Consider the following 27131-nt stretch of genomic DNA (forward strand, 5'->3'; position numbering starts at 1 on the left):
GAATCCAGGTGAAGGGCACATGAGTGCTCACTGAACATTCTTTGACATTCCATAAAGGTCTGAAGCTTTTCAGAATAAAAAGTTGAGAAAAAACCTTTAGCGTTACTACTCTGATGTACAATTTAATTTTTAGCTTTTTAATTACCCAAGTTTACATTCAAAACTATAAGTAACATTCTTGTTAGAAGAGCTTGGGTTAAGAATGAAAGACTTCACTGTGGGAAAAGATTACCTTTGTTTTTAATCAACAGATTCAGCAGGTCAGGTCATAAAGGTTTAAAGGCTGACAACAAACAAAAAAACAGGTCAAGTCCTATTATAAAAACTCCTACCAAAAAAAACCAAAAACACTCCTACAACTAAAGTGTCAGCATGCAAATTTCTCATTAGAGTCACATTTCTGCCAACAACCTTCAGAGACAGCCTCTAACCAACAAGCAGAAACAGTCAAGGATTCTAACTGAAGACTCTCAGGGCCAAGGTAGCGGCTGCAAGTGCCGCCTCAGAGCTTCCCAAGCACCCAGCTGGTCTAGGTTGCCACAACTCGCCAGGCCCGGAGACCCGGTTTCCCAGCACACAGCAACTACGTGGGGTGAGAGCGCAGTCAGGCAAAGGAAGCAGGAGACGCTGGAGCAGGCAGGGCAGGACCAGGAGGCCGCCGGGCCTGGAGTGCAGACAGTCAGGGTAAGAGGCAGGAGAGATGGCATGCGGCCTAGGGCCAGATGCCACACAAGACCTTGTCAGCCCTGGTGAAGAGCATGGAAGCCACAGGAAGGCTGCCCACAGAGCAGAAACACGATGAGGACGCCCAGGCCTCTGAGCAGAGCCCAGGCCATTGGAAAGCAGGGAGAAGAGGTGGGCTGAGACCCCAGTGGCAGCCCCCATGAGGGCAGAGGATGTGCTAAAGGTGGACCCACTGTGTCCCTGAGGAACAGGTGGCACCGGCCACAGTGGGACAAGCAGAGCTCAGAGGTCAGGGAGTGCTGGCGTTTCACACTGGGCTGCAGGTGCCCACCCGCCCTCCAAGCTCTCAGTCAGCACGTCCCCAACTTGGGGGCAGGCAAAGGTGCGGCTTGGGGTCAGAGACGGCTCGGCGTGAGGACACGGAACCAGGGCACCAGGACAGATCCCCAGGGCCCTTCAGTATCTACAGGTCAGGCTCAGGGCATGGGTCCTGCAAACAAGACCAAAAAGAAAGGTTCAACTGGTAGGAAAAACCAGCAGAGTGAGGTGATCTGGAGGGCAAATGAAGATAACTAATCACTCCTTTCTTCTTGAATTTGAATGTCAAATGCTGTCATGAGGGCCAATAAAAAGGAGAACTAACCAATGGATTTGGCAACACCTAGGTCAATGGTGCCCTGCTCGGGACCGCCTCAAAGGGCAGGCCTGGGAGGTCCTGGAAACAGCAAAGATGGAATGAAGTCTGAGTAACTGGGATTTAATTTACAGAAAGGTCAAGAAGCGCGTGCGCACAAATACCCGCATTTGAGAATGCGGATGTCCAAGGATGACAGGATGTTCAAGTTGAAAAGCAGTTGAGACGTCTACTGTTCCAACCCCTCAGTGCTCAAGGCCAGGGGCAATACAGGACCAAAAGCCCCCACTCCCATCACACACACCTGGCAGGGCTGCAGACACAGACAAGAGAGCGGCATGGCACACCGGCCCCACATCGCTCTGTTCCAGCCGCTCTGACCCACACTTGAGCCCTGACCCAGGCTAGGCGGCCGCCACCAGCCCACATCCTAACTGCCGGCTTCTGCCCAAGCCAGGGCTCCCCTCACCCCAACGGGTGCGTTCCTCCCGCCTTCCACTCAGAACCCTTACTCTTTAGCCCTCTTCCTGGAGAATTAACCTGTCATTCTCCCCCTAGACTGCAGGATTCTTGTCCTAGATGGGCCAAAGTCAAGACAAACTCGAAAAGTCTTCAGCCCAGGGCAACACTATCCAACGGTAACACAGTATGAGCCACAAGTATAATTCTACATTTTCCAGCAGCCATGTTAAAAAGCAGAAATAGGAGTAATTAATTTTGATATATTTTATTTAACCCAGTACACATCCAAAATGTTACCAGTTCAACATGTAACCAATTAAAAAAAAACACAAGAAACAAAAAAAAAACAGTACCCCCGAAAAGCACAAAACATCTCAAAAGCCTCTGAAATCCAGTGTGCACGTCACACTTACAGCACATCTCAGTTTGGTGTGGACAAATGTCAAATGTTCACAAACCACACAGGGCCATGGCCAGCTTGTTGGAGGTAGGTGGCAGCCACCTCTCCACTCCAGTCTGAACACGTGCAGGAGCCAACCCTTCGCCAAGATTCCATCTGGATTCCTGAGCCAGAGAGCCATGGTCTCAGCCTGAGGCAGGAATGAGCACACGGGAGCCCTCCCTAAGCACCCCAACAGGAAGGCATTTCCCCTATGCTGCTCCTACACCTTCTCTCTCTTGAGAGCAATTTTAATAGCAATTGCTCTCTTTTAATAGCAATTATCAAACTGTGTAACTGTGTGTCTTTCTCAAAACTAGAACACAAGGACCTCCATAGAGACAAGGCACCACGTTTATTCTCATCTGACTCCCAATTCAAAAGCCGACACGCAGAAGGCATTAAATTGTTTGTTATAGGGCTTCCCTGGTGGCGCAGTGGTTGAGAGTCCGCCTGCCGATGCAGGGGACACGGGTTCGTGCCCCGGTCCGGGAAGATCCCACATGCCATGGAGCAGCTGGACCCGTGAGCCATGGCCGCTGAGCCTGCGCGTCCGGAGCCTGTGCTCCGCAACGGGAGAGACCACTACAGTGAGAGGCCCGCATACAGCAAAAAAAAAAACCAAAAAACTGACAACTGAAAAGAAAAGAAAATTCAACAACAGTTGGCAATTCCAAAACCCTACTGTCAGTAACTGATGCAGTAACTAAAAAAAAAAAAAAAAAAAAGGAGGAAGGATAAGAAGACTCAATACTATGGGCCATCTCACCTGACACACCTGGACTTCAGAGTCCACATTCTGATCAAGTGTTCATCAAACATTCCCCAGGACAGAATATAATATAGCCGTTTAAAAAAAATCTAGCAAATCTAAACAAACTGAAATTAAAGTATGTCCTCTGACCATAGTGGAATTATATTAGAAATCAACAAAACAGGGAAATCCAGGAAATACCTAAACATTCAGAAATTAAACAACACAATTCTAAATAACCCATGGGTCAAAGAAATCACATGGGAAAACAGAACATATTTCGAAAAGAAAAAAAAAATGAAAACACAACATATCAAAATTTATAGGAAGCATCTTGTTTTGTTTTTTGTTTCTGTTTCTTTTTTTTTTTGGCTGCATTGGGTCTTCACTGCTGTGCGTGGGCTTTCTCCAGTTGCAGCGGGCGGGGGTTACTTTTCATTGCGGTGTGCATGCTTCTCATTGCAGTGGCTTCTCTTGCTGCGGAGCACGGGCTCTAGGCTCACGGGCTTCAGCAGCTGTGGTGTGCGGGCTAAGGAGTTGTGGCTTGTGGGCTCTAGAGTGCAGGCTCAGTAGTTGTGGCACATGGGCTTAGTTGCTCCGTGGCATGTGAAATAGGATCTTCCCAGATCAGGGCTCGAACCTGTGTCCCCTGCACTGGCAGGTGGATTCTTAATCACTATACCACCAGGGAAGTCCAGTATCTTGTTTTGGTTTTCTAGGGCCGCCATAACAGAATACCATAAACTGGGTGGATTAAAACATCAGAAATTCATTGTCTCATAGTTCTGGAGGCCAGAAGTCCAAAGTCAAGGTGCCAGCTGGGCCATGCCCTCTCTGATGGCTCTAGGGGAGTGATCCTCCTTGCCTCTCCAGCCTTTGTGTTCACCAGCAATCCTTGGCATTCCTTGCCTTGTAGACACTCACTCCAATCAGATGGCCACCTTCCTCCTGGGTATCTTCACATCGTCTTCTCTCTGTGCAGGTCTATGCTCACAAGGCATTCTCTCTGATGCTGACACCAATCATACTGAATCAGGGACCCACCCTACAACCTCATCTGAACTCATTGCAATGACCCTATTTCCAAATAAGGTCACGTTCTGAGATACTGGGAAGTTAGGACTTCAATGTACCTTTCTGGGGAACATAATTCAACCTACTACACAGGAAAGAAACACTTTGAGGGAAACAGTATAGATTTAAATTCCTGTATCAGAAAAGAACTCATGCCAAGATCCTAAGCTTCCACCTTAAGAAACCAGAAAAAAGAAAACAAAACCCAAAGCAGGCAAAAGGAAGGAAAAAAAGATTAGAGTGGAAATAAATAAAATAGAGAACAGAAAAACAATAAGGAATCAACAAAATCAGAAGTTACTTCTTTGCGGGGAATACCCTGGTGGTCCAGTGGCTAAGACTCCACGCTCCCAATGCAGGGGGCCCAGGTTCAATCCCTGGTCAGGGAACTAGATCCCACATGCCACAACTAAGAGCCTGCATGCTGCCACAAAGATCCCACATGCCACAACTAAGACCTGGTGCAGCCAAATAAATAGAAGTTACTTCTTTGCAACTTCAACATAACTCAAACCTTTGACTAGACTGACCAAGAAAGAGAGAAGACACAAATTATTAAAGTCAGGAGGGAATGTTACTACCAACCCTCTAAAAAATAAAAAGGAAATACTATAGGAACTACTATAAGCAACTGTATGCCAAAAAAATAGATACCGTAGGAGAAATGAACAAATACCTAGAAGGATACAAAACACCAAAAATGACTCAAGAATAATTAGAAAACCTGAACACTTATAAAAAGTGAAGAGATTAAATAATCAAAAAACTTCCAACAGGGAGTTCCCTGGTGGCCTAGTGGTTAGGATTCGGGCTTTCACTACCATGGCCCAGGTTCAATCCCTGGTCAGGGAACTGAGATCCCACAAGCCGTGAGGCACAGCCAAAAAAGAAAAACATTTCCAACAAAGCAAAGCCCAGAGGACTTCCCTGGTGGAGCAGTGGTTAAGAATCTATCTGCCAAGACTGGGGACATGGGTTCAAGCCCTGGGCCGGGAAGATCCCACATGCTGCGGAGCAACTAAGCCCGAGAGCCACAACTACTGAGCCCGCGTGCCACAACTACTGAAGCCCACAGGCCTAGAGCCCATGCTCCGCAACGAGAAGCCACAGTAATGAGGAGCCCACACACCACAACAAAGAGTAGCTCCTGCTCACCGCAACTAGAGGAAACCTGTGCGCAGCAATGAAGACCCAACGCAGCCAAAAATAATTAATTTTTTTTAAAAAAAAGAAAGTCTAAAAAAGAAAAGCCCGGAACCAAATGGCTTCACAGGTGAATTATACCAATTATCTAAAGAACAAACCCTTCACAAATGCAAAAAACAGAAGAGAAGAATACACTTCCCAACTCATTCTACGAAGCCAGTATTACTGACACCAAACACACGAAGACATCACACAAAAAAGAAAACTATGGGCCAATATAATACCCCTTATGAATACAGATGCAAAAATCCTCAACAAAATACTAGTAAACCAAATGCCACAAGATGTAAAAAGGATTCACAACCATGACAAAGTGAATTTACTGCAGAAACACAGAGTTGGTGCAACATATGAAATCATGTACTATATACCATATTAAGAAAATAAAAGAAAAAAATCGTATGATCATCTCAAAAGATGCAGAAAAAGCATTTAACAAAATCTAATACCCCTTTCTGATAAAAACACTCAACAACTTAGGAATAGAGGGAACTACCTCAAACTGATAAAGGGCATCTATGAAAACCCAAGGCTAATATCATACTTTAATAGTGAAAGACTAAATGTTTTCCCCTAAAAATAGGAATAAGACAGGGATGACTACTTTCACCACTTCTACTCAACATTTTACTAGAGGTTCTAGTTACAGTAATTAGGCAAGAAAAAGAAATAACAGGAATCCAGATTTGAAAGGAAGAAGTAAAACTAATTTGATTCCCAGACAACATGATCTAGTATACAGAAAATCCAAAAGTACCCACAAAAAAACTATTAGACCTAATGAACAACCTCAGCAAGGTTGCATGATACAAGATCGATATATAAAAATCAATCAGATTTCTATACACTAGCAATGAACAACCTAAAAATGAAATTAAGAAAACAATTTTGTTACAAAAACATCAAAAAGGGACTTCCCTGGTGGTCCACTGGGTAAGACTCCGCATTCCCAATGCAGGGGGCCTGGATTCGATCTCTGGTCAGGGAACTAGATCAGGCGTGCTGCAACTAAGAGTTCGCATGCTGCAACTAAGACCCGGTGCAACCAAAATAATAAATAAATATTTTTTTAAAAAAAGAAAATTAAAGACTTAAGCAAATGGAAATACATCCTGTATTCATGGATTGGAAGACTTAAGATGGAAATACCCCAAACTGATCTACATATTCCACACAATCCCTATCAAAATCCCAGAAGGCTCTTTTGCAGATATCAACCTGTTCCTAAAATTCATAAGGAAGTACGAGAGTCCCAGATGAGCCTAAAGAGATCTTGAAAAAGAAGAACTAAGCTGGAGGACTCACACTTGCCCATTTATTTTACTTATTACATAACTACAAAAATCAAGACAAGGTGGTACCGGCAGAAGGACAGACATATAGCTCAATGGAATAGATCTGAGAATCAAGAAATAAACTCTCACATTTATGGTCAACTGATTTTCAACAAGGATGCCAAAACAATTCAATGGGGAAAGAACAGTCTTCAACAAATGGCGGTGGACCAACTGGAGAGCCACACACAAAAGAATGAAGTTGTGCTCTTACCTCATATCATACACAAAAAGCAACTCAAAACAGAGTAAAGACCTAAATACTATAAAACCCTTACAAGAAAACCAATTTCATGACATACATTAGGCAATTATATGGCACCAAAAGTATGAGCAACCAAAGGAAAAATTTTTTTAAATTGGACTTATCAAAATTAAAAACTTGTGCTTACACTCCAATAAAGATGTAAAAAAACCCCAAAAAACAAAAAAAACTTGTACTTCCAAGGACACCATCAAAGAAAAATTAGAAAGTGAAAGACAACCACAGAATGGAAAAAAAAATTTTTTGCAAATCATATACCTAATAAGAGACTTGTGTCCAGAATACATAAAATCTCTTACAACTCAATAATAAAAAGACAACCAAATTAAAAGTGGACAAAGGATCTGAATAGACATTCCTCCAAAGAAGATACATGAATGATTAATAAGCTCATAAGAAGATACTCAACATCACTAATCATCATCAATGCAAAATAAAACCACAATGAGATACCACATCACACTCACTAGGATGGCTACTACCAAAAAGACAGACAATAAAAAGTGTGGGCAAGGATGAGGAAAAGCTGGAACTCTCACACACTGCTGGTGGGTGTATAATAGTCACCTGCAGAACAGTCTGACAATTACTCAATCAATAGTTACCATATGACCCAGCAATCCCAACCCTAGGTATACAGCCAAGAGAAGTGAGCAGAGGTCCACCAGACAAAAACCTGCACTCAAATATTCACAGCAGCATTATTCATAATACCCAAAAAGCAGAATCAACCCAGAAGTCCATCTACCGAAAAAGAGAAACAAAATGTGCTATATCCACACAACGGAATGTTATTTGGCCATAAAAAGGAATATGCTGACACATCCTGCAACATGGATGCCCCTTGAAAACATGATGTTACATGAAAGAAGATGATCACAAAAGGCATTTACTGTATGATTCCATTTATATGAAACATCCAAAATAGGCAAATCCATAAAGACAGAAAGTAGATCAGTGATTGCCAAGGGCTGGGAGAGGGAAGAATAGGTAATGACTGCTTACAGGTATGGCGTTTCTTTTCAGGGTGATAGAGATGTTCTGGAATTAGACAGTGGTGATGGCTGCAAAACTCAGGAAAAAATACTAAATAGTACACTTTAAAAATGTGAAGTTTACGATATATGAATTACATTTGAAGTTTAAAAAAAATCATATACTCCTAGACTGATACTGGCATTTGGCAATACTTATCAGTGTGAAGACATTTTCAGAGATACAGAAAACTGTGTCAAAGATCAGCATCGGGGCTTCCCTGGTGATGCAGTGGTTGGGAGTCCGCCTGCCGATGCAGGGGACACGTGCTCGTGCCCCGGTCCGGGAGGATCCCACATGCCGCGGAGCGGCTGGGCCCGTGAGCCATGGCCACTGGGCCTGCACGTCTGGAGCCTGTGCTCCGCAACGGGAGAGGCCACAACAGTGAGAGGCCCGCGTACCGCCAAAAAAAAAAAAGATCAGCATCAACAGATGAACATTTCCAATAGATTTTGATGACAGGGAACCAACTCTAAACCCAAATTTAAGTAAAATATCCTTCCAAAACTTCCATTCTTCTGATTAGTAGATCTCTATTACCAAGAAGGGGGAGAAAAGCAGTCAATTATTATTATATTTTTACTTTTGTCAATAAAAAATTATGAAATTATCCTTAATTTTGCTTCTTGGTGCACAAAGCCTAAAATATTTACTATCTGACCTTTGCCACCTCTGGAACAAACGACACCTGGAGCTGACCTGAGCACGTCTGTGCCTGTTTCAACGAATGGAACCACCATCCACTCTGTTGTTCAAGTGGAACCCAGCATCTGGCCCAGGCCTGGTCGCCAGGAACCATCCTCACCCCTCGTGCCTCATCTGCCACATCAAACTGGCCACCACAGGGAAGGAGCATCACCCATCTCCTCGAGGACTGCTTCCTCCACTGCTGTTGCTCTACAATCCATTCCTTACACAGCAGCCAGAAAGACCTTCCTAACATGCACACCTGACCACGCCACTCCCATCCCTAATGCTCTCCCACTGCCCTTAGGATAAGGACAAGAATCCCAAGCTTGGCTTCTAACCGCTGGACCAGCTACCTCAGCTGGCTCCTTGCCCCACGTTGCACTACACCCTAGGAGGATGATAAAAGAAACATCCACAAAGCACTTAAACAAGTGGTCTCAAAACATTAATACTCATAACTGTTCACACTTCATAAGGCTTATTCACACACACCATCTCGTCTGACTCTCAAAATCACCAAGCAGGGCAGGTTAACCTTCCCTGTCGGGGCTGGGGTTGCGGTCAGCAGGACTCTCCTCCCCACCAGCAGTGGCTCTATGCTCTGCACCCCATCACAGAAACTCAGGCTTCGTCCTGGTGACTCAACTTCTCTGCATTTTCCAGAATTAGGGTGGAGGGTTGATTCTTCGCACTGACATCTATGATGTACCCTCTGTGATTTCTTCGTGACCTTAGAACGCCCCTCCACAGCACTTTCCCATGTGTGCCCGGGCAGAAGTGGCTCTAACACTCGTCAGCCATGAGGTAAAGTCACCGAACATCTAGAGAGCATGACAATGCCTGCCACATACAGGCGATGCTGAAGTTAGGTCACATACGGAAGACAGCGGTTTCCTAAGGCCCCCAGTAAGCCACACACCGTCACACGCAAGAATCAGCTGTGAGTGTCCATACACCTGCTCTCAGCAATGGCAGACAGACTGGCCACCTGTGTTCTCGCACCACTTCCTCCACGTTCTCCGCTGTTTCGGTCTCCTTCGCTGGCTTCCCCTGGGGCCCCGTAGCGTGATCTTGGGGGCCTGGGCTCCACAGCCCTCTTCAGCACCAGGTGCAGGCCCGGCCTCTCTTCTGGATTTTGTGGACCCACCTTCTCCCTGTTCGACGATCACCTCTGAAAGTCTACCATCTCAAGAAATGACAACTGCATTCTCGAGGGTGCTCACTTCTTTCACACCCCTCCCCTTTTGCTCTTCCTTCAAACACACACTGACAGTCTGACCTATTCTTAGCACCTCAGCTGTTCCCACCCTCGTCCAAGCTCCACCGCTCACCAGCATACTTCAATGCCTTCTGGCCGTGGCCCTCCGCCCCTCCACCCGAGTCCCTCCAGAGACTGCCCACCCACCTGAAGTACAAGGCCTCACTGGGCCCGCCCTCCTCGCTCCGTCTCTCCGTCCTCCATGTCTCCCCTCGGCCACGGTGCCCCAGCCTCCTCCAAAGAACAGGTGACTCGTCTCCAGCCTGAGCCTCACCTGTAAGGCTGACTGAAGGCCTGCGTGATGGTAAACAAATGAACCAGGCACAGTGCTCACAGTCTACCCGCCACAGGCAAGGGGAGCGCTCTGCAAGTGGAAGTGCCCTGCTGCCCTGAGAGTGCCAAGCTACCCATTCATCGTCTCCATTGGAACTAACAGACGGCAGTGTTCTTGCAAAGTGGTAATAATCCTGGATATGGTACAAGAGCATAGAAGAAAGAGCAAACACAAAAGCAATATTCCAGGAAAGAATACATGTGACAACCCACAAGGGCAATTTGTTGATTCCCTCAACACGTTCTGAAACAGTTCACACATGTTCCAGAATATCAGGATCTAAAAGTTCTGATCCCCATCTTAAAACCATGCCTAAGGGCTTCCCTGGTGGCACCATGGTTGAGAGTCCGCCTGCTGATGCAGGGGATGCAGGTTCCTGCCCCGGTCCGGGAAGATCCCACATGCCGCAGAGCGGCTGGGCCCGTGAGCCGTGGCCGCTGAGCCTGCGCGTCCGAAGCCTGTGCTCCGCGACGGGAGAGGCCACAACAGTGAGAGGCCCGCGTACCGCAAAAAAAAAAAAAAAAAAATGCCTAAAAGTTCTGGGTCTTCCCTGGTGGTCCAGTGGTTAAGACTCCGTGCTCCCAATGCAGGGGGCCCGGGTTCGATCCCAAGGAACTAGATCCCGCATGCATGCATGCCGCAACTAAGACCCAACACAGCCAAATAAATAAATAAATATTAAAAAAAAAAAAGTTATACTTCCATTATAGCACCCAAAAGAGTTTGCACTCATTGACTAATTGCTCGTAAATTAAAACAAATCAAAACAAGGCAACCCTTAAAATCAACTGAAGCAGTCAAGGCCCACCAAGTGAAGTTTCTGTCCCTTTTGAACAGTCTTATCACAATACTGCCACAGAGCATTTTATTTTCACACACCAGACAGGTAATAGTCCATGGCTATCAATTCCATCCTAAGACACAAGGCCAGGTAGATGGACTGGGTCCCAATGCCCAGTCAGCCTACATCCATCCTCACTTCAGCTGACCAGCCCTTGAAGCGTTGGTGGTGAACAGAGTAGGCCCTGCCTTCCTCTGGGCAGTGGGAGAGAGCAGGTAAGCTCCTCCCTCACTCCCGTGTCCCGCTAGGTCCCCAGCACCAGAGCACAGGGACTGCCTGGGTGGGCCCACCAGCATCCACCACACTCCCAGGGAAGGGGAGCCCCTCGCACCACTGACTGGAGGCAGCCTCAGTCCTGGCCCTCAAGGACCTCAGAGACCCTGGTTCTCTGCCCAGCAAACGTATGAATTCTTTCAGGTCTTGCCCAAACGGGACCTCCCAGCAAAGTCCTCGTTCACCCCAGCATCCAGCCCCTCTGGACAGCAGGATGATGCACAGGATCCCTGCTGCTGACCCTTCTGGAACACCCGCCGGGCTGCTCCACCCTGGGGTGCTGGTGCGCACAGGTAGTGCCCCAGAGATCTGAACCAGGAAGGGGAGGCTGCCCCAAATCTCAGTTCAACATGCTGAGTGTTGACTGACAAAACCCAAAGCAAGGACCGCACACCTGCAGGAGAGAAGTCTGAACCTGAGACCAGGGAGGAGTCGGTCTATACGGCGGCACAAACAGAACAGGAGGGCAGAGTGGCCACGAGGGTGGCATCATCCTCACAAAGGACTTTCCGACCAGGTCTCTGCACACACCCCGGGGGCACTGCCATCCTAGGTCCCCACACACGGAGAGTGAAGGCCGAGCACCCGAGGCAGTGCGACGGTGTCTCTACAGTCACAGCGGTGTCCATCGCCAGGCTGGGGTCCTTGAGAGCGAGACCCGGGCCATCTTCCTACAGCAGGCGCTCAGCAGAAGCTTCTCTGTTCCAGAAGGGAGGAGGGAGAGGGGACAGAGGCAGGAAGGAGCCTGGAGCCCACCCATTTCCTTCACACATACAAATTTTATAGAGCAAAATTATATGACCTGAAACAACAGAAACTAGAAACATAAAGGGTAAGGATGAAGGATAAACCTGTATCTTGAACACAAGAAGTACCAGGCACTGCTTTGCACAATGATCAAATAGTTCACAGCAGACAGGCCAAAACACGGAGACAGAAACTCGACGAGAGAAAAGACAAAGAAGGAGTAGGGGTTACACGCTTCCCGCAGAGCTGCCTCAAATGTCCCAGGACCACACTATGCAAGGGAAACCCAGCGAAGCCCAGCACCTGCGGGCGACCTGCCTGTCCCACACGCTGGGTGGCACGCATGCACACACAGGATGGACCGTGCCTCCCCGTTTCGTCCCGATTTGCAGCTAAGACAGACAGTTTATGGGTAGGAAACCTGAATTTACATGCTTCTCTGACCTTCAGAGGTTTTACTGTTTTGCTATCCTTTGGTCTGAACTTCACACTGCCTGGCTAAAAGCACAGGCAGAACACCACATCGCCTCCTTTTCCTCCTCTGTGAAATGGAGAAAGTGGGACGGTAACCCTATCTGATAGGGTGGTTGTTGGGATTAAGTGAAAAACCCCACATAAGCCACTTAGTACTTACCTCGTAATACACACTAGAAAAAAATCACTAGACATTATCATGATTATTGACCTGCTGGGTCCCAGCAAGAGCCTTTTTAAAAAGGTAAAAGTGCATCCACGTGAATAAATGGACCCTTGCAGGGGCCAATGGCAGGGTCCACCCGACCAGACAGGACTCATTTCCAGAAAACAGCAACTCCATTCACTGACGGCACTTGAGACGGGCTCCCAAGCTGCCCCCCGTTCAGTGTGTCCCCCAAGCAAAAGTCCACTACTGAAAATTCCCACACCCCAGCCCCACACTTTAAACTGTCTCACAACAAAGCACCCCAGCTGCAAGAGCAGGGGTTCCGCCAGTGCTGCACACTCTGCCTCCTCACCCCAGCCCTACCTGCCCCGCCAGCCCCCCTCCTGGAGGCACCCCAATGCCTGGTGTGCTTCTCCCATGGCTCTCTCTCTGCCAGTGCATCCTTCAACCCGAACACTGTGCCATGCACATCGCAGGATACCAAACAACGTGTGTGAAAGAAAAGACTGGAGGAGGAGTAGGAGGGCACGATCATCTAAATACCTGCTCTGAGCCAGGCACCTGGCGTGTGTTGTCACCACAAGCCCACGCGACAGCGAGAGGACTACAGGGAGCTGCAAGATGTGCCAAAGGTCAAGGTGAGGCTGGCAGGTGAATGCTGACTGTCTGGCAAACAGTCCACAGTCTCAGCACGACACCTGGTCTCACGTCTACAGCAAACAACCATGACGACGTCCAGGTGTGGGCTGTGAGACACACCATCCACCTTCCCCTTCCCCACTGTATCCCATTACATGTGCAGGGAAAACAGCCTGCACAGGGGGACTGAACACACAGCTTCAACCCTAAAGAAAACGCCACCTGACTTCAACTATTTAGTGACCTTCTACCTGTTATCAAGGCTGACAGCAGGGACTTCCCTGGTGGTCCAGTGGGTAAGACTCCGCCTACTAATGCAGGGAGCACAGGTTCGATCCCTGCTTCGGGAACTAGATCCTGCATGCCACAACTATGAGTCTGCATGCCGCAACTAGGGAGTCCATATGCTGCAACTAAGGTGCAACGCAGCCTAAATAGATAAATAAGAACATTCCTTGTTTAAAGAAAAATGCTGACAACAGAAGATAGTAAGGATTTACTACAGAAAAAGTCTATTCTAGAGCCTCACATCTGTGGCTTTTTCTCATTTATGGCAAAAGCAACACTGAAGTACAGTGGATAAAGGATGGTCTTTTTAACAGATGATGCTGGTTCAAGCGCACATCCATATGAAAGAAGATGAATCCTGACCCCTACACCTCATGTTTTACACACAAAAACCGATCCCAGAAATGGCAAACTATACCCAAAGGAAACAGAAGAAATAATAAAGATTAGAGTGGAAATTTAAAACTAGAGAATAGAAAAACAGAGACTGGGAATTCCCTGGCGGTCCAGTGGTTAGGACTCTGCGCTTCCACTACATGGGGCACAGGTTCAGTCCCTGGTCGGGGAACTAAGATCCCGTGTGCTGTGCAGCACGGCAGCTCCCCACCACAACCTAAAAAAAGAAAGAATAAAGACAAACAGAAACTGTCAACAAAACCAAAAGTTGATTCTTTGAAGAGATAACAAAATTGACAAAACTCTAGCTAAACTGACTACCGAAAAAAAAAAAAAGACATTGAAAGAAGGTAAAGCAGACCTAAACAGACGAAAACACACCCTCTGTTCAAGGACTGTTGGACTAAGTATAATTATGAGGATATTGCTCCCCAAAGCGAATCACAAAATCAAGGCAATCCCTATCAAAACCCTCAAAGGCTTTCTGCAGCTATGGACAAGCTAATCCTAAAATTCACATGGAACTGCAAGGGACCCAGAAGAGCAAGAACAAAGCTGGTAAACCCACTTCCCAAGCTACAGTATTCAAGATCGCATGCGACGGACACAAGGACAGACATATAAACCAATGTACCAGAACTGAGAGTCCAGAAACGAGTCCTGACATTTATGGTCAATTGATTTACAACACAGGTGTCCAGACAAGCCAGTGGCGGAAAGAACAGCCTTTCAACCAGTGGTTCTAGGACAACTAGATCTCCACTTGCAAAGAATAAAGTTGGACCCCCTACCTCAGACCATACACAAATTTAAGTCAAAATGGATCACAGCCCAAAATATAAGAGTTAAAACTATAAAACTCAGGGCTTCCCTGGTGATGCAGTGGTTGAAAGTCCGCCTGCCGATGCAGGGGACGCGGGTTCTGTGCCCCAGTCCCGGAAGATCCCACATGCCGCGGAGCGGCTGGGCCCGTGAGCCATGGCCGCTGAGCCTGCGCGTCCAGAGCCTGTGCTCCGCAATGGGAGAGGCCACAACAGTGAGAGGTCCGCGTACCGCAAAAAAAAAAAAAAAAAAAAAACTATAAAACTCAGAGGAAAACACAGTGGTAACTTCATAACAATGGATTTGGCAAGGGAGTGTTAGATATGACACCAAAAACACAAAGAAGAAAACAGATAAACTGTACTTCATCAAAATTAAAAACATTTGGCGCTTCAAAGAACAATATCAAGAAAGTGAAAGGACAACCTACAGAATGGGAAAAAATATTTCCTAATCATATATCGATAAAGAATTTGTATCTACAATCTTCAATATACAAAAAATGTTTACAACTTACCACGGAAACAATCCAACTGAAATGGGCAAAGGATTTCTATAGACATTTCTGTAAAGAAGATACACAAATGGCCAATAAGCACATAAAAAATGCTCAACATCATTAGTCATTAGGGGAAATCCATATCAAAAGCACAATGAGATATCACACCACATCCAACAGAATGGCTATAATCTAAAAGACAGTTAATAACAAGTGTTGGCAAGAATGTGGAGAAACTGGAATCCTCATACACTGCTGACAGGAATGTAAAATGCTAAAGCTGCTAAGGAAAACAGCTTGGCAGTTCTTTACCACAGAGTTAACACATGCCCAGCAAAGCTACTCCTAGGTACACACCCAAGAGAAATGAAAACGTATGTCTATACAAACACTGTTCATGAATGTTCATAGCAGTATTAGTCATCATAGCCAAAAAAAGGAAGCAACTGATAAATGTATAAATAAAACACAGTACATTCATACAAGGGAATATCATTCACCCACATAAAGGAATAAAATACCCCCCCCAGCAGGGAAAGAAAAAAAACAAGTTTATGTAGGCACACCCCGAAAGTGTCTAAACAAAATAATCAAAAAGCATACTGGTGGGCTTCCCTGGTGGCGCGGTGGTTGAGAGTCCGCCTGCCGATGCAGGGGACACGGGTTCGTGCCCTGGTCCGGGAGGATCCCACGTGCCGCGGAGCGGCTGGGCCCGTGAGCCATGACCGCTGAGCCTGCGCGTCCGGAGCCTGTGCTCCGCAACGGGAGAGGCCACACAGTGAGAAGCCTGCGTACCGCAAAAAAAAAAAAAAAAAAAAAAAAAAAAAAGCATACTGGTGCTTAACATCAACAGTCATCAGGAAAATGCAAATTAAACCACAATAAGACACACCTACCAGAATGGCTAAAAAGAAAAAGACAAACAATATCAAGTGTTAGCAAGGATTTAGAGCAACTGGCGCTTCCTTACACTTGTACTTTAGTACAACCACCTTGGATACGTATGCACATTCCATGACTCAACACCCCCACTCCTAGGCACATACCCACAGAAACATGCACCTATGTTCACCAAAAGACACATATAAGAATGTTCACATCACCTTATCTGAATACCCCAAAACTTGAAACAACTCAAACGTCCATGCATAGTACAATGAATAATGAAACTGTGCTATATCCAGACAATGGAATATTATACAGTAATGAGAATGAACAAACTACCACAGTACACAGCAACGCAGATGAATCCTAGAGACAAAATGTTGATCAAAAGAAGGCAAACGTAGTACGCACTGCATGATGTCCTTTATACAAAGTTCAGAATCAGGCAAAATGAATCAAGGTAACAGAAGTCAGGATAGCAGTGACCTTTGGGCAAGTACACGGCAGACTGCAAGGGGCCCGGGGGGGCTTCTGTGGTTCTGGTAATGTTCCCTGTTTGATCTAGGGTCTAGAGACGTATAGGAAACTAGACACATAATGTGTGCATGTTTCTGTATGTATGTCATATATTAATACAATTTCCAAAAAAAGTCTTCATGCTTTGGTTACATGTCTTATTGCTATTGAATCTGGTAAAGATATGGTGACAGATACTACAGAACCATAATGACAGATTCGAGCAGACCATTTCTACAAGAGAAGGAAACAGAAGGGCGGACTGAGCCAGAGGTGGGGGAACTCCTGACCATTCACTGGCCCATATGACAACTGGCATTTTGTTTCACCCTAGTGTTCAAGGAGTTCACAGAACACAGGCAAACAGCAAGGACGAGGAAGTAACCAAGACTCTCTAAGCCTAAATGCCAGCCTTGGAATCTGATGGAGAGGAAAGGACCTAGACTCCAAGGAGAGAAATCATCTTAACAACCAGCTTAGCAAACAATTTTCGAACTACACAGGACAGAGAGCTCTCTGGCCTTTCTTAGGCTAGCATTTATTAGGAGGCTACTGGGTGTCAGTCCCTCTATCAATAGTATCAAGAATCTATACCTCCTGCCCATATGAGTTGTACTTCATGTCACTAAACAGTTTTTCTTTGTATAAGTATTCCAGCTAACGAATAAAGACTTCCATTTTGCAACCCCTAATGAGTTAACGATTCTGAGCAATGAATATCGACGACTGTTAATATCACAAAGCAAGATTTACTGTGCCTGATAAAAAACTTAATACCAGTTACGACATATTCTTGCTAAAATGTTTTAAAAGACAAATCTATTATACATCTGATGGAGCCCCCAGCCCAGAGCTGTCTAACAGAAAGATAATGTGAGCCACGTATGTAATTTTTAATTTTCTAGTAACCACATTTAAAACAGGAATTAGACAGACTTTCCTGGTGGTCCAGTGGTTAAGACTCCACCTTCTAATGCAGGGGGCACGCGTGTGATCCCTACTTGGGAAATTATGATCCCACATGCCATGCCGTGTTGCCAAAAAAAAAGAAAAATTAGAAACACAAATTACTTTTAATAAATGTTATTTAACCTAATACATCTAAAATATATATTTCAACATGCAAACAATATTTTTTAAAGTATTAACATGATATTCCATTCTCTCTTTCACACTAAGTCTTGCAAATTCTGCATGTATTCTGCACTTACAGCACATCTCAATTCACACTAACCACATCTGGACTGCTTTAGAGCCACATGTAGCGAGTGGACATCACAGTGGAAAGCAGCAGCTCTAGATCTTAAATATCAATGGCAGGAAGTAGAGGACAAAGGAACATGTTAAACAACATGGTAAGAATGTCATCAGCGAAATGAAGGTTATGGGAAACTTTGGGACACATAAACCATTATCTTCAAAACTTAATTACGGGCTGGGCTTCCCTGGTGGCGCAGTGGTTGAGAGTCCGCCTGCCGATGCAGGGGACACGGGTTCATGCCCCGGTCCGGGAAGATCCCACATGCCGCGGAGCGGCTGGGCCCGTGAGCCATGGCCGCTGAGCCTGCTTGTCCGGAGCCTGTGCTCCGCAACGGGAGAGGCCACAACAGTGAGAGACCCGCGTACCGCAAAAAAAAAAACTTAATTACGGGGACTTCCCTAGTGGCACAGTGGTTAAAAATCCACCTGCCAATGCAGGGGACACAGGTTCGAGCCCTGGCCCGAGAAAATCCCACATGCCGCGGAGCAACCAAGCCCTCGCACAACTACTGAGCCTGCGCTCTAGAGCCTGCGAGCCACAACTACTGAAGCCCGCGCACCTAGAGCCCGTGCTCTGCAACAAGAGAAGCCACAGCAATGAGAAGCCCGTGCACTGCAACGAAGAGTAGCGCCCGCTCACCGCAACTACAGAAAGCCTGCGGGCAGCAACGAAGATCAAACACAGCCAAAAAAATTAATTAATTAATTTAAAAAACTTAATTGCAGGACTTCCCTGGTGGTCCAGTGCATAAGACTCACCACTCCCAATGCAGGGGGCCCAGGTTCGATCCCTGGTCAGGGAACTAGATCCTGCATGCCTCAACTAAAAAGTCCACATGCCACAACGAAGATCCCTCATGCCACAATTAAGACCTGGTGCAGCCGAATAAATAAATATTTTTTTTAAAAAAACTTAATTGCAAGAGAAAAATAAAGACGTGGAAATCAATATACTGAGAATTAAGAGATACCTATGAAGGGCAATGAATAGACCATATTTTGAAATGAAATGAAAAATCTGAACAGTGACTGAATATTTATTGACTGAAATATCCACATTAACTGAAATACAGATGAAATATATCTAAGAACTGCTTCAAAATATTTGAGGATGGATTGGGGAGTGGCCATGAGGAGACAAACTGTTGACGTCGGGGGACAGGAACATGGGGCTCATTATACCACCACATGTACTTCTGAGTAGTTATGAAAAAGTTCCGCAGTAAAAATTCTGAAATATCTACATATGCATTTGTCTGTATATGCTCAATAATTATAATACCGGTAGCCTGCCAAAAGAAGAATTGAGTGGTTAGAGGACAAAGAGGCAGATGTTTCCCTTTATAATTTTATACTTTTTGAATTCTGAACCATGTAACTAACTCATCTACTCAAGATAAATTTAAACACATATGCCTTGACTCAATCCACCACAGGGCCCAAGCCTACTCAGTGGTCTCCCTGCTTCCATCATCTTTTTAAAATGTGAATCCCTAAAATAATCCCTTGCTGACTGTCTATACTGCTCGGGAGACCATCAACTTGTTACCACAGCAACAAGGCCCTCAATGACCCAACCCCACCTGTCCAGCTTCAGCTCGTGTCCCTTCTGACCCATAATTCCACCGTGTACCAAAGGCTTCAGTGTCACAACCCATAACCGAGGAAGCTGGGGCATCTATAAAACAAACACCACGTGGCTACCGAAAATGTTAAAAGACACAGAAGCACGTGAGATGATCCATGAAAGAAGAGTGCAGACAGCACGCACTCACTGATTACAGCCGATTTTAAGTACGAACGTGCACACTCAGATCAGACACAAACAGATGACAAATATTTGGCATTCTTAGCTTTCTAGGTTTCAATTTTCTAAATTTGCTAAAATGCCTGATTTCTTTTTGAAAGGTACAACTGTACCCTGCACTTCCATTTCACGTCTTATCTCCTTTAGGACCTGGACTAACTTATTTTCCTCAAGCGGCCTTTCCCAACACAAGTCTGCCTGCAGCAATTAGCGCAACAGCACGGGCCTTTTCTTGTTTACTTTGAACTGATTCCACCTCAGTTCCTGCTTGGTAATATTTGCTCTATCACACTCTTTAAATTTTGTGAAATCAGAGACCAATCTCATAAACTTGCATATCCTCTTACACAGTATCTAGAATAGCACCTCATAAAGAGAAGGGGCTCAACAGCGCTTACAGACCGCTTGGAAAGAGCATTTTAAATATACTCTGATCAGAACTTACAAACCTATTAAAAGTGGGATGCAGAAAGCAGTCCAAAAACTTTTCCAAAGTAAAATATCAACTGACAGTGACGTTACGGGGAAAGTGACTTCTGACTTCTTATCTGGGAAGACACCACTTCAAAGGAAATGCCACCTTTGAAGAGTTAAAGGAACCACTTCAGGGACTTCCCTGGTGGTCCACTGGTTAAGACTCCACGCTCCTGATGCAGGGGGCCCGGGTTCAATCCCTAGTCGGGGAACTAGATCCCGTATGCCGCAACTAAAAGAGCCCACATGCTGCAACGAAGATCCCACGTGCTACAACTGAGACCCGGCGCGGCCAAATAAATAAATAAATACTTTTTTTAAAAAAAAGAACCACTTCATCTTTTGTGTTTTAAAATCCAAAACCACTGAAGACGTTTTTGTTTTGTTTTAATAAATGAAAATACTAGAAGTTAAACAAAAGTGGGACAGCAAGTGGGAGAACTTCTCAACTCTGGAACTCACGCCCTTTGTACCACCCTGCGGTAGGCCAAAATAACTGGTCTCCAATCACCATTCCCTGTGTGATTTGCTGAGCAAGCAACGTAAACTGAAACCAAACTGCCCACCTACCGTAAGATAACGGCATCCGTCAAACATGCTAAGTCCCATGAAATAGCAAATAACATAAAGTTCCTAAAGGGAAGAGCCCAAAATATGGTTCCCATAAGCTAAATTATCTTCAAAGACAAACTCAGTAAAATGTGGTCAAACATACAAAACCGTTTTGTGATATGGCAGTACGCGGGGGCTCTAGTCCCCATTGCGGCACGGACCACGTGTGGGATCTCCAACAACTAAGCTACCCACAGATGTCCTTTTGGGCATCAGGGCTGAGGTACGTTTACTGCCCTTGCTAACCTCTGTTATGACTCCAGAACCTTCCCTGGTTATGATCCAGAACCACATACTACATAGTAAGATCTGAGATGGGCAGCCCTTTCCACAGGATAGCTGTGCTTTTAGTGTGGGTGAAAATCTGCTTCTCAAGATTTATAGCAAATGCTTCTGATTTCTGGATGCAGAAAAGACTTTCCACTCCCCTCTCTTATCAAAAGATCAACAAAAGACAAGAACAGGAAAGAGAAACAGGCACTCCACCTAGGAAACATTTCAAACCCCTACACAAAACATGAATAGGAAGACGGAGGCTGGAGGAAACCTCGATCACTCCACAGAGCAGAGGAAGGGGAAACCTAACAAGGTAGTCACTGCTGAGGACCAGGCTGACTGGCCCCACAGAACCATGGAAAGTCTCTAAAGCCAGAGGTGATGCCTGAAGCTGAAAAGGGATGTGGTGTAAAACTCCAAGTAAGGAATGTTGGACCCTCAGGTCCCCGGGCCCCTCCTGCACACTCAGACAAGCACTATTCTATAGCCACAAGCCACCAGAATATACCACACCTGGGGAGAGCAGCACAAAGAAAGACGGGAGTAGGCACCTCACTGAAAGCAAGGGAATTAGGCAAAGGCTACCCAGTGAACCCTGGGAAGACCCTCTCCTTCCCCCTGCCCTTTAACCTAGCTCCAACATCCATCCCACAAGGCAGAGACTGAAGGCTCCCTTTCCAAGGAAACCGAACCAGAGGACAGTAACATTTGGAGGGGAGCCACTAAAAAAAAAAAAAAAAAAACATTAGTCATGACCCTCCAGTGAAAGCAACAACAAGTCCCCCAATACACTCAGCTTCCCATTTTTAGTACTTTATTCATAAAGATGAATAAACAGCCAAGGATCACCAGACATTGGAAGAAGGGTTTCCAGCACGAATGAAAGAGACCAAAAGATACAACAGCAAAGAGGAATGCATAGGGAACAGAAAAAGTGAGGGAAACAAAATTTAATTTTATTTTTTTAATTTTTTAAAAATTTAACTGTAATTTTAAAATTTTAACTGAAATTAAGAGATAAGCAAAGATACTGTATACATAAAACAAGAAAAGGAGGCATTAAAAAAGGAACAACAACAAAAAAAAAGGAACAAAGAGGGCTTCCCTGGTGGCGCAGTGGCTGAGAGTCCGCCTGCCGTTGCAGGAGACGCGGGTTCGTGCCCCGGTCCGGGAAGATCCCACATGCCGCGGAGCGGCTGGGCCCGTGAGACATGGCCGCTGAGCCTGCGCGTCCGGAGCCTGTGCTCCGCAAGAGGAGAGGCCACAACAGTGAGAGGCCCGCGTACCGCAGGAAAAAAAAAAAAAAAAGGAACAAAGAACAGTAAAGAACATGAAAATATGAAAGAAGTTAAAAATTCAGTAACAAATTGGAAAATTGTCAAACACACTCCCAAAAAGTAGAACAAAAAGATCAAGCCATGACAAGGAGGAAAGATTTTTAAAAATTAGAATATTCAGTACAGGAAGTCCAACATTCAAATAAAGGAATTGGGGGGCTTCCCTGGTGGCTCAGTGGTTAAGAATCCGCCTGCCAATGCAGGGGACACGGGTTCAAGTCCTGGTCCAGGAAGATCCCACATGCCACAGAGCAACTAAGTCCGTGCACCACAACTACTGAGCCTGCACTCTACAGCCCGCAAGCCACAACTACTGAAGCCCGTGCACCTAGAGCCTGTGCTCTGCAACAAGAGAAGCCACCCCAATGAGAAGCCCACGCACCGCAATGAAGAGTAGCCCCCGCTCACCTCAATTAGAGAAAGCCCACGCACAGCAATGAAGACCCAACACAGCCAAAAAATAAATAAATAAAATAAGTTTATTCAAAACAAAAAACAAATGAAGGAATTGGAAAAAGAGAACACAGAGAAAATAACAAAGAACAAACTATCTCAAATACATAATACAAAACCTCCCTATAAATAAAATGACATCAATCCCCAGATTTCAGGGCTACTTAGTACCCTGTATGATAAATGAAAAAAGGCTACAGCTAAGGCCTATCATGAAAATTAGGAAAATCAAGGATGCAAAGATCCTAAAAGTGTGATGTGGGAATAATGCTTACGAAGGATTAAGAATCCAACTGGGGAATTCCCTGGCGGTCCAGTGGTTAGGACTCCGCACTCTCACTGCCGAGGGCCCAGGTTCAATTCCTGATTGGGGAACTAAAATCCCACAGGCCACGCGGTGTGGCCCAAAAAAAAAAAAAAAAAATCAAACTGGACTTCAACAGCAACAACAAATACTAGAAGATACTGGATCAATAACTTCCAAATTACTTGCAACCTGGAATGCCAAGCCCAGCCAAACTTATGCTTTAAGTGCGGTGGCAAAATAAAAACATTTTCAGACATGCAAGTTCTAGAAGTCTGCCTCCCAACAAACTACTGGGAAGCTACTGGAGACGGAGTTCCACCACCATGAGTGAATGAACACACAGAGGGGAGCGTTAGAGGCAGAGAAGGGGCCAGAATCTCCAGGATGGGGACGTGCACAGGCCCAGAAAACAAGCATCCCGCCTGGGCTGGGGTGCCTGAGGAGCACTGTGGAACCGGCTGGTGAGCTGACAGGGCTGAGTGGTAAAAACTTAAATTGAGAAACATTTTACAGAATGAAAGGTGCGGGAACATTATTCCGAGGTTCAAGGGGAATCAGGCCAATGAAAAATAAAGCAATTACTAACTCAAGGGAAGTAAAAAAGTCTGCCCAAGAAAAGAAATCCAATTGTGGTTTACCATCCAGCTCAGCACGGCACAAAAATGACCTGAACAGACTGACAAAGATTCTGATATAGATTTAGCCACAACTGTGAGTTACCTAAATGAGAGACAGAGTATGAGAGAACTGAAATCGTCATCTACCATTAGTGGAAGCCAACAGATAACGCCTCAAATTGGTGAATGAAGGCATGACAACACAAGCGTGTTATTTAAAACGTGAGGCAAAGGCTAAGAGTGGATGCTCCCTCTCTTGAAAAGCAGGAGAGGATGGCAGCCTCTTTACTGCCCTTTAGCACTATTTGACTTTCTAAACTCTGTGCATGTGCATGCATTATTTTAAGAAACACAAAACAAGGTTAAAGAAAGAGACACGTAGTAGCCACCCTGCTAGAAAAGCACAGAATTTGCCTGGGAAGGCCCTCCTGCTGAAAGGTAACGTCTTGCTGGGTCAAAAGCCTTAGGTGACCCTGAACATACATTAAACCCCAGGAGCCCCCACTTACTAATCCACAAAACAGGGGATGCATTTCATCACCTCAGCAGTTCTTTTCAGTGTGAAAAAGTGGTGACCTCTTTCTAGGTCAAGGAAAAGAAGAAAAAGTAAATATACAGTCAGATAAATTTCAAGTGTCCACTTTCTGGTTTAATCATCTGGCAACTGGGAAACCCTGACCCAGGAACCATTTCGCCGATTTAGTGGCAACAGATGACCTCATGCCTACCCACTGTCCAGGAGGCCCCTCACCTAACGTGCACCTCCATAATAAACACTTAGGATCACGAATCTAAGCCCAGAGTTTTCATTAGCTTAAAGTGACAGCCACAGACACAGCTCAACAGTCTCTGGAGGCAGACCACCTGCATCCATCTTCTCCACCACAAGCTCCGTAACCTGGGGCCACACTGTGCCTGTTTTCCTCCAGTGCAAATGGGGATATAACAGTACCCACCTCAAAAGATCGCTGTCAGGCTTTAATGAGTGAATTCACGCAGCTAAGGCAGGGCTGGACACAGGTAAGGGCTTAGTAAACAGAAGCTGTCATTGCTGTTGTCTCAGTCAAGCCCTCTATTCAAGGCTGCCCGTGGAATCAGAGACATCTGGGACGATTTGTTCATCAATTATTAATTAAAAGCCTACTATGTGCCAGACACCAAACAACTGCTAATCCTGTAACTGGCTAGGCCAAGTCATTCAATCGCTTCCAAGCCTTGTTTCCCGCATCTGCTAAATAGAAAATAACAGTACCTGCTGCACAGAACAGAGAAAGCTAAAGGAGAGGACTTACCTAAAGGGCTTGCAGTGCCCGGGACCCGGAAGTTGCTCAATAAACGATATCACAATCACTACACATCTTCTCTCCTACAAGTGACTTGGGGTTATCTAATTCACCTTTTCTGTTTTTCTGAACCTAATACACTCCTTGAGTGTTGAAGGTGCTAATAAACAGTCCTTGCGTTGAATTCAGGAACTTCCCTGCACCTCCCCAGTTTACTTACATCCACACCCCCCAAAACTGCAAGAGAAAATTAAAGAAATGTTAAAAGATTGTGCATTACCTGGATAAAAATATACTACGTCTACACACCAGGTTATTGCAAAAGGGCCTTATCACACACCTTAGCTTTCTGATCTTCAGAAGTCCCCGCAGTTACTACACATGGAGCAATTTCACAGAGAAACTGCTAGATCATCACTTTTTTCCAAACTGGTCCCTCGTGTCAGCCCGGAGAGCGCACTGTTTCTGCACTTCCCCGGGCACACCGCCTCCCGCCTGCTTTTCCCTTCTGCGGGAAGCTAGTGGCCCATCTCGCAAGAGTTTGCTTTCTCTGCTGCTACAAGCAAGGGAAAAACTATCCTTGAGGACGAGCAAAGGGGAGGCCAGGAACATTAACAAAAGCATGGGAACTTTTTACATGCAAAGCCCGCGTGAGCGGTTCGCCTGGAAATCAACCGAAGTCGTGCATTCCCGCTCCTGACAGCCACCGGGGCCGGCAGCATTGTCCGGGGAGAAGCGCGCCGGCCCGGCCAACTTTTCCTTCAAGACCGAGCCATCCTCTTCGGAACAAAGTGAAAGGTCAGCGGGCGCAAGAGCGGCGCCGGGAGCGCACAGCCTCGCCTCGCTCGCGCCGCCAACTTGGCCGGCTCGCCCCACTTTCCCTTTTGTCCTCCGCCCCTTCCGCGGGGCTCCCGGCCGCGGCCTGGGGGCGGGGGGCGGGGGGCGCCGGCGGGGCGGGCGTGCGGGCGGGGCGGGCGGCGGCTCTCCTCGCCCGCGCCCCCGCCTCGCCCGCGCCTCGCCGGCGCCCTCACCTCGCCCGCCAGCCCGCACAAAGCGCGCCCCGCGCAGCGCGGCCCGGACGCCCGGCCACCTCGGCCCGGCCTCGGCCTGAGGCGCGGCGGCGGCGGCGAGGAGGCGCCGGCCAGCCCGCACCCCGCCCGCTCGCGCCCCCGCCCGCGCGCCCGCCCCGCCCGGCCCGCCGGCCCGCGCCCGCCCCCGCCCCCACGCCCGCGCCCGTGCCCGCGCCCGCCGCCGGCCCGCTCCTCACCTCAGCATCGGCGGCGGCCATGGCCCGGGCCCGCAGCGTGGCCCCGCCCCTCCCGCGCGCCATCGCCCCGCCCGCGCCTCGCGGCCCAGGGCGGGGCGGGGCCGGTCGCGCGCGTCTGCGCCTGCGCCCGCCCCCGCGCCTGCGCGCTGCAGCCCGAGAGCGGCGTCCGCGGCGCGGGCCTGCCCCGGCCGGAACCGGAGCGCGATGGCCGGCCGCGGGGGTGGAGCCCGGCGCAGCGGGCTTCCGGGGTCGGCGCGGCGCCGGACGTCGTCCTCCCGTAGTCCTCCAGTTTGCACTATATTCTCTCATTCTGCGTAGGCACTGTAGCGGGCCGGCCGGGGTGGGGAAGGACCCCTGACCTCTAACCCCGGACACACATCGATTCCGTCTGCCTTCACAGAAGGCGGACTTGGACTTGCGTCCTAGGGCGGTGCCCGGGTGGGGCTTGTGCCCGGTTGGGAGGGGTGCCCCGGTTGGGGCTGCATCCGGTTAGAGAGAATGGCCCAGCTCGGGGGTGGGGGTGCTTCGGTTATGAGGTGTGCCTGGCGGGGGGCGATGTCTTGACTGAGAAAGCTGCCCTGAGGCGGGAGGGGGGATGTCCCTTTGGGGAGGATTGCCTGCGTTGGCGATGCTCCAGTTGGGGGAGGTGCCCCAGTTAGAGGGACTGCCCCAACGCTGGGGTGCTCGGCCGGGAGCATGTCCGGACTGTCGGGGAGGATG

General features: G+C 47.1%; 1 protein-coding gene across 6 annotated transcripts in view; it reads right to left on the reverse strand.

Annotated features, from left to right (window-relative positions):
• EHMT1 (euchromatic histone lysine methyltransferase 1) overlaps window positions 1-26467 on the reverse strand; it is a 144701-nt gene extending 118234 nt beyond the window's left edge. For 2 of the 6 annotated variants that reach the window (XM_030838128.3, XM_030838125.3), the window contains exon 1: window positions 24371-24387. Coding sequence is in view for 2 of the 6 variants with exons in the window: in XM_060300067.2 (XP_060156050.1) it covers window positions 26412-26432 (21 nt within the window). In the remaining 4 variants the exon portion in view is untranslated. Of the gene's footprint in view, window positions 1-24370; window positions 24388-25153; window positions 25873-26411 lie in introns of those variants that run through there. The other 4 variants (XM_060300067.2, XM_060300066.2, XM_030838130.3 and 1 more) reach the window with 4 other exon arrangements.
• Between the last annotated feature and the right edge of the window lie 664 nt (window positions 26468-27131).

The sequence above is a fragment of the Globicephala melas genome, chromosome 6 (genome assembly GCF_963455315.2).
Source record: "Globicephala melas chromosome 6, mGloMel1.2, whole genome shotgun sequence".
NCBI lineage: Eukaryota > Metazoa > Chordata > Mammalia > Artiodactyla > Delphinidae > Globicephala > Globicephala melas.